This window comes from Nesoenas mayeri (genome assembly GCF_963082525.1).
Source record: "Nesoenas mayeri genome assembly, chromosome: Z".
Taxonomy (NCBI): domain Eukaryota; kingdom Metazoa; phylum Chordata; class Aves; order Columbiformes; family Columbidae; genus Nesoenas; species Nesoenas mayeri.
Window position 1 is genome coordinate 56,561,372 of NC_137542.1, and position 13,564 is coordinate 56,574,935.

Sequence of the window (13,564 nt, forward strand, 5' to 3'; positions counted from 1 at the left end):
ACCAGTCTTTATACCCTAATGATAAATTTTTAATTTGAGTTGCATGCTATGTATGATGTAACTACTTCTCAGATTGAAGAATAGGTTTATGAAATTATCATCTCCATCACCATTTTGTTGGTTTGGGAAAAACAGTCACATTTAAGTACATTTCTTCCAGTATATTTTCTTTTGTTTGCCTTTGTATCCTCATATATATTTTCTTTTGCCTTATCTTTCAAATATATATGATTTACTAAAGATTTATTTTAAACTATTGTTATCTTACATGTCCTCCATCACTGAACACTACCAATTGTTGTTCTTTCTTCTTGCATATGAAATAATACCATGCATTATAAAATTACCTGGATCAGGTTCATAAATATTTCTTATTTAAAAAAAAAATCATTAAAACTTTCCATCAGAAAATGAAAAGTTTCACCTATACTTCAATTGGGAATTAATTTTATGATCCTCTTTAGATAAGAATAGGCTTCTGTGCATGTTTGCATATCTGTAGTTTGAAATTATTTTCTTCATGCCAGTCAGCACTGCCCAGACAAAGCATTCTGAACCTCATATTTAGTCATGATATAAGTCTCAGTCCCATGAGCCTTTATGTACCATAGTACTTTGGATGAAACCTGTAGGTTTTCTTTCGAAAGTAAGATTATGTGTGTGCTTAATATTTTTCAGCTGACAGCCTTAAATGTAGATTTAGATGCTCACTTTCGTGTATTGTTTATCCTTCATCTTTTTGTCTCTACATTCTGACACTGAATGGGAAAACCCCTCTACCAGGTATGTGCCTGGGATTTAATATGTCATCTCTATGTTACTTTGAGAATGTAAGGCATTGAATGGGTGTTATGTGAAATAACCTTGAGGTAGTCAGTGCATTTGCTCTCAAAACATGATTTCCTAATTGAGATTAATAAGAAGTTCTGCTTGAAAAATGACAAATTCTCCATCTGTTCTGATCATGGTGTATGAGCAACAACGAGCAAAATGGTCTTAAAATGGATGGAGACCAGCACTAGGTCTCTGTTTTCAAAATTTCCCCTTTTTTTGGAGGTAATTACCTTTGTACAAAGCTGAAAAAGTAGCTTCATGATCTAACTGGAAGTAGAGTCAGGAGAAATTAGGAGAATAAAGAGAAAACAACAAAAATATTCTACTCGGGCATTTCTTAAAGGGGCATCTGGGCTCAAGTAGGGCAATAGTTTTCAAAGTGTGATCCGTGTCTTAAATAATCATTGAGGCTCTGTTGTTACGGTATATCTAACAACAGCATGATCAAAAGCACAGAGTTTCACTAATGTTGTAAGTTTACCTGCTTACTTTGAGCAGCTCGAAGCAGCATAATTGTGAAACCTGAGACCATGGCTTGTATCTAAATGAATATGCAGATTAGGGAAGCAGAGCAGCAAGAGCTCTCTGCAAGCTATGAATAAAGTAGGAAGTGGGTGATCAGCTGCTGCAGATGTTGTTGCAAGTTCTTAGTAAACCTGTAAAACCCAGAACGCTTCTCATATCTTGCATGCAGAAATACTGAAGTGTTCTGCAGTAAAACTGAAAACAAATGTTACACTTGCAGAGTAGCTTAAAAATAATTTTGTTTTATAAAAGGACGCTTCTTTCAAAATGCAAAACTTTTGGCCATGCAACTGATTGAAAAATCATGAAGTCCTTTTTTATAAAGACTAAAGAAATTCATTAAGAAATTTAAAATTCCAGCCATTCATTCCTGTGGAATGTTTGGATTCTCCTCACAGTAGCTGACCATTGTCAGATTTTACTTACATCAATAAAAGCAGGAGGGGAAGAAACCGCATCAGTAGCACACTGCATAAGGGGTTAAAGGGAACAGGATCTTGCCAAAGACTGTACTCTAGGCCAAAGAAAGAGTGAGATGCACTGCTTATTAGGACACAAAGTAGAGAAACAGTTTTTCTCTTGTATGTGCAAGAGACTGCCTTGTATAGTGGGGACTTTTTTACATATGTCTGTTACTGTGGAGAAGTAGCTGTTCTCAGGGTGAACCTGAAATTGCAGATAATGTGATACACACTGCTGTTCAGTTTCAGTTTTGTTTAGTATGTATTCTTGGACTAGAAATTTCTATGTCGAGTCAATGGATGGCTTAGATGCTACAGCTTGGTAAATTAAATATAATTAAGAGTTAAGTCTTTCAGGTAAGTCTGGACTGTGTAGAAACTGGAGACCAGACTAACACATTTGCAAGAGAGTGTGTTCCTGATAAGATGCAATACAGCTATTCTGAGTTAACCGGATTTTTTAAGCACTATTGACTTTGGGAACAGGCATACATTATTGCTGCAGTCCAGCCAAGGTTTGAGACAAATGAATAGCTGAAGCCAGACCACACTCTGCCAGGAGGGGATAGTTTCCTACTTCAAGGAAGATTCTTGAAATTATTATTTGTCATTGTTGCCAGCTAAAATCTTTGTGCGAAGTAATTGCATTCTGTTGCAGTACAGGTTGAATTGATCAGCAGGGTTTACATCTTCAGCCAATGGAGGCTGAGCTGCACGTGTGGGTGCTAAAAATGTTGAGGGGGGTTGTTTTGTTTTGTCTTTGTCTGTCTGCTTGGTTTTAGTTGTTTGTTTGTGGAGGGATTGTTTGTTTGGTTTGTGTTGGGTTTGTTTTTCTTCTCTTTTTTCTTTGACTGCTTCTCTTCTCCTCAGGTTAATGAGTTACTGTTCTTCATCTGTGCACCAATCTCTCGCACAAGCAGTGAGATACTCTAGTATTTTGGGAGGTGATAAATAGAAACATTTTATTTCAGATTAAATCAGTATAGGAGCCCATATTACACTCAAAGATTACACCAATTTATTTTATGATTTTGAAAAGGACTGGGGAGACCTGGCCCTGACCAAAGTATTGCTTCCTATCAGAATCCTATCCCACCAAGTACTGCTTGTTTCATGTATTCCTCTAATAAGGACTCCAGGCACTGCTGAGTTTTCCCTTCAGTTTGCCACATATTTCTGGTACTAGAATCTCAGAATAGAGTAATATAGCACCTCAGGACAGCACTGAAGATTTTAGCAAGGTGAGAATGGATATCTTCTTCTCACCCTGCCATTAAACGTGCTTTTTACTACATAGAATACATGAGTTTCAAACAGCTGGACTTATTTTGGATTTTTTTGCTTCTTTCTCTGTGAGTTCACACAGTAGAGGTGTTGAAATTGATAGAGTACTGTTATAAGCAAGTTGATTTCTCCCAAGATTCTTGAACACAAAATATCTGGACATGAAGGACATTGAAGCACTAGAGAGAGCTCAGAGAAGGGCAACAAAGCTGGTGAGGGGTCTGGAACACAAGTCTGATGAGGAGCAGCTGAGGGAACTGGGGCTGTTCAGCCTGAAGAAAAAGAGGCTGAGGGGAGACCTTATCGCGGTCTACAACTACCTGAAAGGAGGCTGTAGCATGGAGGGTATTGGTCTCTTCTCCCAAGTAGCAAGTGACAGGACAAGAGGAAATGGCCTCAAGTTGTCCCAGTGGAGGTTTAGATTGGATATTAGGAAAAAATTCCTCATGGAAAGGGTTGTCAGGCATTGGAACAGGCTGCCCAGGGAAGTGGTGGAGTCACCAACCCTGCAGGTGTTCAAAAGATGTTTAGACAAGGTTCTTAGGGACATGGTTTAGTGCTAGAGTTGGTTAGGTTATGGCTGGAGTGGATGATCTTGAGGGTCTCTTCCAACTGAAGTGATTCTATGATTCTATGAAGTGGGGACAGGGTTTTACTCTAGATGTTATGTTATCTACCAAAGGGGTATCAGTATTTTTCTTTCACAAGCCAAAATTGGGAAGGGTCAAAGTCACAAGTTTTACGTCAAGACATCTTCAGTGTCCTCAACTTCCTGATAAATAAATATTTTCCAAGAATGTAGGTGATCTGTTAGTCACTGCATGTATGAAAGTTGTTTGAGAAAGTTCCCTAAGAACACAAGAGAAGTGTTTGCAGTGTTTTCTGTGCAGTTCTGCTGTAAGTGCTGGAGCTCTTGGCATGATTAAAGAAGTTTAACACCACAAGCAGCAGTGTAATGGGATATTTGGTACTTTGAGTGGACATTTCTATGGCAAGTTTCTCTTAGCCACTGTACAGCTGCAGAGGTTTTGAGGAACTAATTCCTTTTCATCCGTTATTTCATTTCTTCGTGAAGGGCTTCAGTTTCTGCATCTGTTTCCTCAGGGTGGCATAGTGAAAAAGCTGAGAGTCCCAAGAAGACAGATGGGGCTATTTGGAAACTAAGGTTGTAGTGGTCAAAGCCACCATACAGTGGTCCTTAACATAGTTTCCTGTGATGAGAGTGCCTTGGGTGCATGCAAAGTCAGGGTGTAGTTTCAGTTTAATTCTTTTTCTGAGTATCTGGAGCTGACTTTTGTTCCACTACCAGCACAGAGCCTTTCCATCTCCTCAGAGTACTAAGTACTTCAGAGACATAAAAAAATTGAACTGGAGTCAAAATGAAAAAACAGGAAACAAAACACTGCCGAAACATGATAGCTTTGGCTCTACAGGCCTGATAATAACAGCTCTTTCATACTGAATGTCACCTTCCTACCCAGCTCATCCCCTTATTTTCAGTATCAGAACTAAAACAGTTTACACTCACATCAGTCTCAGTAAGTGTAAGTGTAGGTAATTGCAACTCTAAAGACAGGAAAGAGTCAGTTCTAACAGTTAGAAAACAAAAAAGCAGTGTTTCCATTAATATGATGATCATTTAGTTATTGTTAGATTCTAACAATGTGTACAAGTTAAAAGGGACAGGTTGTTCAGCTCTTATACTTAAAAATAAGCACTTAGTCTAAAATGCATGTGGTATCCTTTCCTGGCTCAGTTTCCTATTGCCTGGATTCAGCTTTCAAGAGACATTGGATGGAAGAAGTATGATGCACAGACACTTAGGCAGAATTTTTAATTTAGTCCTACAAACTAATCACAAAGAAGTAACACTGTATGACGACATAATTCATGTATGCATGATGTGCATGTACACAACACTGTGTCAGGGCAACATAAATATAACCATGGAAAAACTGATATAGAATTCCCTTTTAAAACACACACAAAAAAAATGAGATATCAATTAACATTGCTTTTGTGGGGAAAAAACTAAAACAAAACAAAACTTTCTGGATGCTTTCTTTGGTAGAATCTGCTTAAAATGATTCAGCTGCAGACACATGTTTAGATTGTCAGTGCTATCTTTGTTGTGGATTCTAGAACAGTAAGAGATTATAGCTGACAAAATCTGTGGATTAATAAAGACTGTGAAGAGTTAAATGTGAACACATAGTCCAGAAAGACTCAAATACAACAGGAGCACAATCATGTCTAATCTTGGCCCGTTTAAACAAAAGGTTTCCTTTATTCAAGTGCTCGCATACATGTAGAATGAAGAAATGTAAATCACACCTGTGAAAGTAGTGTAATGCCTTGGGAAAAAAATCTAGACATCATAAACAATTCTACAGCTGAGTAAAAACAATGATGTGACAGAAAAGTCTAATATATAATTGTTGTTAGCCTGTAACCTTACATTGTTGGAGTTTTACCCTTAAGGAATCTACGTATAGTTATAAAGTTTTTGAATAAAAGCTCTTTGCTAATTGGCCTTAGCTCGATATTCAGGTGTCTGCGCTTCCAAAACAGGAGAATGGACAATGATCAGAGAAAATATTGAAAACTTCTGGATGGGATCAGTAGAGATATGGCCAAATGAAGAATGACTTGTAATTGTCATCACCACATGCAGCAGACAAGTGTATGCTGTGTAGAGTTCCAGTGCCAGATTTTTTAAAATTCAGTAAAGATTAGAGAGATTACAGAAATAGCTACAAATTAATTGCTAGATGGAAAACAAAAAATGCTCTGAGATGATATTTAAAAGGTTAATGGTTACATTCACTGGTATCAATACCTTATGGGTAGAAAACAGTGGTTATAAAAAGGCTTTCGATCTAGTAAGCAAAGATGGAAATAAAAGTAATAGAACCTGAAGCGTGATGAACTTAGAAAACAATAAGATGCAGATTTTATCAGTGAGCAAACTTAACCAAACAAACTCTGTAGTGGTACATTCTTTCTCTCGTCTTCAAACAAGTGTGTCACCTTTCTGGAAGACAAGTTTTAGCCAAATATAAGGGCAAGTATTATAAATGTGTTGCCTTATAAAATACATGACAACAAACAGAGGATGTTGTCATTGAATTGGACGGAACATAAAGAAGTTGCTTGTTCCACCCTTATATGTAGGGTAAGAACAACAAGAACTTGCTCCTGTCATCAGTTTTTCCTGCTTTTTCAATATGGACATCAAACCATGGAAATTCCACATTATTAGACTATGCCTTCTAACAAATCATGTTGGCCTTTAAGCACATTATTTCTTGCCTACTCCACCATGGAAATAAAAAAAAAAAATCCCTTTCTTCTTTGCCAGACTTAGGTATTTATTTTTTTTTCTACCTCAGTCTTATCATACTTTTCTACACAATCACCATTTGTTGAATATCTCCAGGAATTCATGTTTTCTAGACCTCTAATAATTCTCTCTCTTCTCCTTTGGGCTCTCTGCAGCTGGCACACATTAACCCTGCTGTAACCTTCTCAATACAAAGTGAAAGGATTATTTCACTTTAGGGTTATATTTTTGAATAAAGTGATGAAAAGATATGCAAATAAAAAGATTTGTGATACCATACAACTTTAATATTGGCACATCATAAATTGTAAGGGTCTGCTTTTGCAAGATTAAAGTTCCTTAATAAAAGCAACAGGTTTCACCTGTGAAATCAGGAGCACTGTGACTTTCACTGTTGTTCAAGTAATGGAGGAACTTAACAGGTTTCAAATGCACTGTTGTTGGCATGTATGTTGACAAGTTGCTCCAATCAGCCATGAAGCCAAATTTATACAGAAATTTTTGAGTTCTTTGTTAGTAAACTGAAAAACTGCCAAGACTTGGTAATTTTGCTTTGATTGGGGTCCTTCTAATAGTTACCAATTCCCCTTCTCCTGCCTATCCCAAGGTCAGAATTTCAGACTCCTAAGAAGCTAAAGAAAGCCCTTTCAGCAATTTTTTCTAACTTTTAGTCTTGATATTAAGCATTGCTAAGTATTTGTCATTGTTCTGTGTCTAAGTCACTTTATTCCGATGTAGTGAAAGTTTGTTTTTCTTGACAAGATTTTGTTGACAAGATCCCTACCATACAGGTATGAACTTGAAGAAAATTTCTAGAAGACAAGAGGGCTTTTTTCAGTTGTAGTTGGTTTTAACTGAACGGTGAATTTGCTTTTTCCTTCTGCTCTCCTCTTCCTTAGATTTTTTCGGACTTCCCTCCAGACAACTGGGGACAATTCTTTCTTGGTAGCTTTTAATCCACTTACGATACTTGAAATAAAATTCTAGGTTTGACATCATCGCATCCAAACAGCGATTTCATTTGGTTGCTTTGAATAACTTCTCTCAGAGTGAACTCTCAAAGCAATGGTTACTACGGTTTGGCTGTGGCTTGTACACGGAACATGAATTCAGCAGCACAGATGCACAGCAGCCCACTCACGTAACTACGGCTTCTGTGCCTGGTGCATTGTGTTATCATGTTCTTAAGGTTGCACCTGTTTGTTGAGGGTGTAGCTACTTTGCAGCTTCTCAAACTGCCACTTTTCTAGTATAGGCTTGTTAAAAAATTAAGTCCAGCCTTTCACAACTTAAGTTACGAAGGTATTTGAGGATGCACAGGGACCTGTATGCCAAAATGTCTTTTCTTCTCTTACCCCTTCCCTCGAAACTCTGTCTCTGAGCAAGGAAAACTCCAGCAAGACTGTATCAGAGCTCACGTGAAACTGCCGCTGCTCTATTCAAGCAAATTGTAGAATCAAATGATAATTTAGTTTTAAAGCACACGAGTTTATATATTGGATGAACTGGTGAGGTTTTTTGTCTTGTTCATGCCTTAGCAAAGACTTTTTCAAGGCCTTCTATAAACAATACATTCTTCTAGACAGTGTCTCTCTAGTCTGGTAAGATAAGGCACTAAATATATCTAAGAGGCAGGTTGAACAAAATATATTTGCTCTGGGGTATGTGCAGTACTGATATTTTATCCTAATTCTTCATGTAAACACTAAAGCTTCTTTCTCAGCTGTTTACTAGATAAATACAGTTTGTTCTGCTTTTTTCAGGCCCTAAAGATGAAGGTTCAAAACAGACAGCACCCTCCTCAGCAGCTCTCTCCCCACCTGTACCTCCACCACACTGTGCCACCCAGTTTCCACCTCCTCCACCAGCCTCTCACCCATCTCTGCAGTCCCTATCAGCTCCCAGCCTGCCACCCCGGAACATCAAGCCCAGCTCTGAAACAACGTAAGTGAATGTAAACACCCACATTTTTTCCCACCTTTTTCTGCCAATTACTTTGCTCATGAACCAGCAGACTAAGGCTGCAGGGGTCCCATGTTTCTGGGGGAGTGAGGTCCCACCCCACTTTCCTTGTCGTACCCTGTCCTCGGCCTATTTGGAATTAATTTTAACTCAAACCTTCCATCTGTTCGGTTGTTTCCCTAAAATGTCTTATCTATAACAACACTTTTTTCTGCCCTATTGGTAAGTGGAGGGGGGAGGGAACAGACACCCAGCTGGGTTCTTTACTCCAAAAGGGTTCAAAGAATGCATGCACAGGTAGGAAATCAGTTTTATCAATAACCGAAACTCTCCCCTGCATTTTTCTAGGGGTACAGGGCCAGAAGGGTCAGGTCTATCAGTCTATACTCCAAGAAGCAGCTTTGCAAGCCAGAGGTACTGAGCTCAGTGTAGTTGTGAAACTGCTGCAGAAGCCACGTCATGGCCTGTTGCGATAACACTGAGAAGTCTCTTCTGCATATGGGGCCCCTTTTTTCACCCTTCTTTGAAGAGCGGCGTAAAACAGGGGAACCTCATAGTGATAAAGAGCTAAAAGCACTGGGGTTTACTGTCAAAACTGACTGGAAACAAGCTGCAAATGAATAATGAGCTGCTCTCTGGTCAGCAGTTGCTGCAAATAGCAGTAAACAGCAGCTAGGGAAAATATATTAGGCATTAGAGAGGTGTGTGTCAGCATGCACACTTGTGTGTCGATAGAGGTGCTGTGACAACATCAGCCTCATGCTGCTGTGTCCCGGCTGTGAGAATTGTCCTCCACGGGGCTGGACGGCCCCAGGAAGCTGCCATCACCACCACGTCTCCTGGCTGCAGCACCGAGTGCTGGCAGAAGCCTTCCTGGATACCTTCTTGCCAAATGCTTGGGAGACAAGTGTGCCCTCTTTGCCTTCATGGACCCATGAAATTTACCTGCCAATTTTCCTTCTGCTCTCTCATTCCTCTGTGTCCTCTGGACTCTCCCTTCTGCTGAAAATGCATGCCTGCGTCCTGACACATTTTCTTTCTTTTCTGTCTCGGTGCTTTCTCCACCAAGCCGATTTTAAAACATCACATTCTGCTTTCAAGTCCTTTCTTTGATTACTCTTATTGATGATGACTGTCAGTCCTAGTTCTCTTTCAGCTCTTATAAGGTATTATATAGTTAAAAGTCCCTGATGTATTATTAGTTACATTCTCAGTTTCTTGCTTCTCAGTTTGACAGCACTTTTAAATCTAACAACATCAGAGAACTTTTAGCTGGCCTAACGTTATATCATCGTTTCTCTTGTCCCTTACTTAGACTTCAGGCCCTACAAGTGAAGGAGCTAGTCTTAGAGCTATATTTAACATTGAGCAAAAGTCTGGCATTCTGCTTGTGCATTGTGTAAGAAGCTTGTACCTGCGAAGATGATTAAAAAGTCCAACAGATTCTTTTCAGCCAGTCAGCTGATCTACCTATTTTATTTTTCACACCACACTTTCTTCCATGCTATCTGAGCACCTTTGGCTTCTTTTATCCTTTTATACTCAGGATCAATGTGTCTCCATGTGAAAAAACAAGCCACAGTCAGGAAAAACAATTTAGAGAATCTCATGGGTACTTAAGTATCATATAGGGCCCAAGAGATTATCCAGTCCTTGTATAAAATACCTAGGGAAAAAAGCACCAAAACAATGGTGAACAAAAATGCAATCACAAAACCATCTTCATAGGTTTCACGTCCACTTTTTCGTATTTACAGAAATCCAGACAATGAAGAAAATTATGATGATGTTGAATTTGTTTCACAGGGTAAGATGCATACATTTTAATTAATAGCAGGTATATGAAGCTGTAAGCATAGTGTATTTATAGATAAGCAAAAACATATTGTATTGATGAGTGACTTGTGTAATTAATTATGAGGGTTTTGCAATTGTATGGGTGAAAGTGGTTATCTCATACCTGTTCCATAATGAATATGCTAGACTCTCAGGAAATGCTTTAAATATTTCCCCTCTCCGCCACTTTTTTCCTGTTAGCAATATACTGGAAACATAAATTACCAGATTTCGAAATCTGAACCAAAATGAATGCTGCACTTATAGAGTTAAAGTTGTGGGCTCTAGTAAAGCAGGCTTTGTTTTATATTTGAGTAAAAAAAAAAAAAAAAAAAAAAAAATTGTTGACCGTTCTTTTAATGTCGCTTTGTGCTCTGCTTTCAATAAGAGGCAGCGAGTCATTATGTTGTACCAGGAGCAGCCAGAGAAGCAGATTGTGACACAAAGAATTTCAATCTGCCTTCTGATCTCTCCTCAGGAGGACTCGGTCTGTGCCAGGCACAGCATGCTTCGCTTAGTGCTAGCCATCCCTGCCACAAAGCAATGTGTGCTGTGGAGCTGAAACTGAGCCCAAGCTCTTTTGTTACCTAACCACCTGCGGGGTAAGGAGGAAGCAGGAGATTCACTGAGTTTCTTCTCCTGCAGACCAGGGTAGAACCTGGCTCAGCAAAAGAGCCTTTGGCCTTCTTATTCAGCTGTAGGGTTGGCGCAAGAAAGTTGAGGTCTGTTTGGATTTATCAGGTTTTTAACCATGACTTTCTTTTACTTTTGTAAAAAGGCATTTTTGTAAACAAATAACATAAGTAAATTCATCAATGTCACTAAGGAATCTTTAAAACAATTTTCCTGCTTTTTAAAAATATATGTTGAACATGCTATTTTGTAGATGTTTCTAGTGTATCCTGTACTGCAAAAATAACCTGTCAATCTCTGATTTTTGTGTTCATACCCTCATTAAAAGCCAGGAGCCTGAACATATTTCTAGTTGATATCTCCAGTATTGTTAGCACTTTGTAATTAGTTAACACTAGAATTAATTGTTTTCTGTACAGAAAAAGATAAATGTCCTGTCTCTGTTTTTTATCATGCAGGTCATAGAAATACAGAGGGGGTAAGTGTTATCCTCCATGATAAACCTCTCCTTTTAGCACATACTTACAAATTTAATAAAATCCCTTCAATTCATTAGAAAATTAATTTCAGAATGAATCCAGTATATTGACAGCAAATTGTAGAAGCACTTACTATTGTAAAGGACAGAAATAAAACTAAGTAAGCAGACCAAACTGCATCTAATTATCAGAGCTGGATAGACACCGAAAAATAATTTAAAACAAACAAGAAAAAAAAAAAAAACACACAAACACCCCTTCTATATCCACTGACATTTCATTTAATTGAAAATTTCCAGAAACAAGGGCCTTGTTCTATTCTTGTAATAAACCACTTGTTTTGGTTAAGCACAGGTTTGTATCAGTGTCTTTGACTACCTGGCCATACCAGGAGTAACACAGTCTCTAGGACCATAATCTGAGTGCCATTTAGATCACTAGCATTCCAGTTTAACTGCTTCTAACCCTGGCACTTCACCATGGCAGTGCAATCATCAACACAGATAAAGGCTTCCCGGGACTAACATTGCAATTAATACATCCACTTTGGATTAAACTATGTGCTAGTGTGGTCATAACAATTCAGGAATTTATGGTTGTGGTGTTGTGAAACCAGTTAGGAAAAAGAACAAAACAAAACAAACAAACAACAACAACAACAAACACACAAACAAACAAACAAACAAACAAAACAAGTTATTTTGAATACTGTAGTAACTTGGTTTAGGAATACTAAGTTAATTTGTATTTACATATTTCTGTAAATGTTTTTATATAGTTTGCATTAAGCTTACATAGCAGGTCCATTTTCTTCATGTTTTTCCAAATGTATCTAGGCCCTTGAAAACTCATTTTTTCCTGTAGGGTCAAGAAAGTGATGGAGAGATGTATGAAGACATTAATGACATCAGGTAGTAATTTTATATTCCATTAACTGCTGTATCTTTATTACTAAAAGCTTGATAACATACTTCATCTGGCATAAAAGTGTGATTCTACTGCAGCCTCTGCTAGGCATTATTGTGTTCATTCATTTCACCTAGAGAAAGTCAGGTTCACAGGTTCTTTCCTGTTTAGATCTGCTATGCCCTGAGCTGGAAAAAACTCCTGCAATAAAATCATGGGCTTACTGAACTAACAGAAATCCAGATAGATCTTCTGTTATGGTTGTTCTTCTTGATTTCTACATAAATGTACTTAGAACTTATATGAAAAGCTGGATTTACAATTCTTATGGCCTGAGTCTCCAAGTATAACTACAGAGCCAGAATAAGATTTCTACTGAATTTTCCCTTTACTGTGAGGAGTCTCTTGCTCTGCTAATATCTAAATGTATGTGATTCACATGTATATATGACAATAGCCAAAAAAAGCTCTAATTCTCTTGGAATAAGCAACAGTCTAAAGTACTTATACAAAAAATACTTTGTTTCAGTTGTAGAATGACTTTCAGCAAAAGTACATTGTTGAATTCCATTTGAAAAAAGATCAGTTAAAAACTATGCAAACAAACCAATTGATCCTCAGTCTTTTTTTTTAATAAAATTGCAACATATCAGTTCAGCAAAAGTAAAAAAAAAAAAAGGAAGAGTAGGGATCCCCACTTAGTTCCATAGGGTTTGTAAAGCAGGTTTTCAAGCAAACCATTGGCAGCAAATGGCATAGGTATAGCTGCAGTCCTAATTAAATCTCAGGGCCCAGATCTCAGTACCATCCAGTGCATGAGGCACAGCTGGCAATGTACCCTGGCATGATAGGCACATTTATGATGCAGTGCAGAAAACTGTCACTTGTACAGACTGCTGGAATACATTGCAGTTTGGTTTAAAACCACAGTCCAGTGTAGCTCAGGCTTCAGTTCAGACAGCATCAACCACTGATGGCCTGGGTAAATATTTAACTGCTGCAGCCAGTGCCACGACACCTAGACTGCCATCAGCTTCCAAGCTTGCTTGCCAAAATTAACTCAGAGATATTTGGACATGCACATGTAGAGCCAGTCTCTTACCACCAGATAAACTTTTCTGGCATTCTGTCCTCTTGAGGGTAGCCACTTCAAATTATATAAAAGAAAGGGCTGTTTATACTACCTGTTGCAGCCACACTAGGGTTTAGAATCTGTAGCTTTGATTTCACTTGGAGAAGCCTCTTCTATCACATATTGTTATTTGTTAGCCTTGGGTAAGAAAACTCTAGTGAGATTTGTT

General features: G+C 38.2%; 1 protein-coding gene across 1 annotated transcript in view; it reads left to right on the plus strand.

Moving 5' to 3' along the window:
• The window catches only part of FYB1 (FYN binding protein 1), a 46,206-nt gene that overhangs the window by 13,066 nt on the left and 19,576 nt on the right, over positions 1-13,564 (plus strand). The window contains exons 2-5 of the mRNA XM_080362434.1: positions 8,211-8,391; positions 10,167-10,216; positions 11,337-11,356; positions 12,222-12,268. Of these exons, the coding sequence (XP_080218560.1) occupies positions 8,211-8,391; positions 10,167-10,216; positions 11,337-11,356; positions 12,222-12,268 (298 nt within the window). The remainder of the gene's footprint in view (positions 1-8,210; positions 8,392-10,166; positions 10,217-11,336; positions 11,357-12,221; positions 12,269-13,564) is intronic.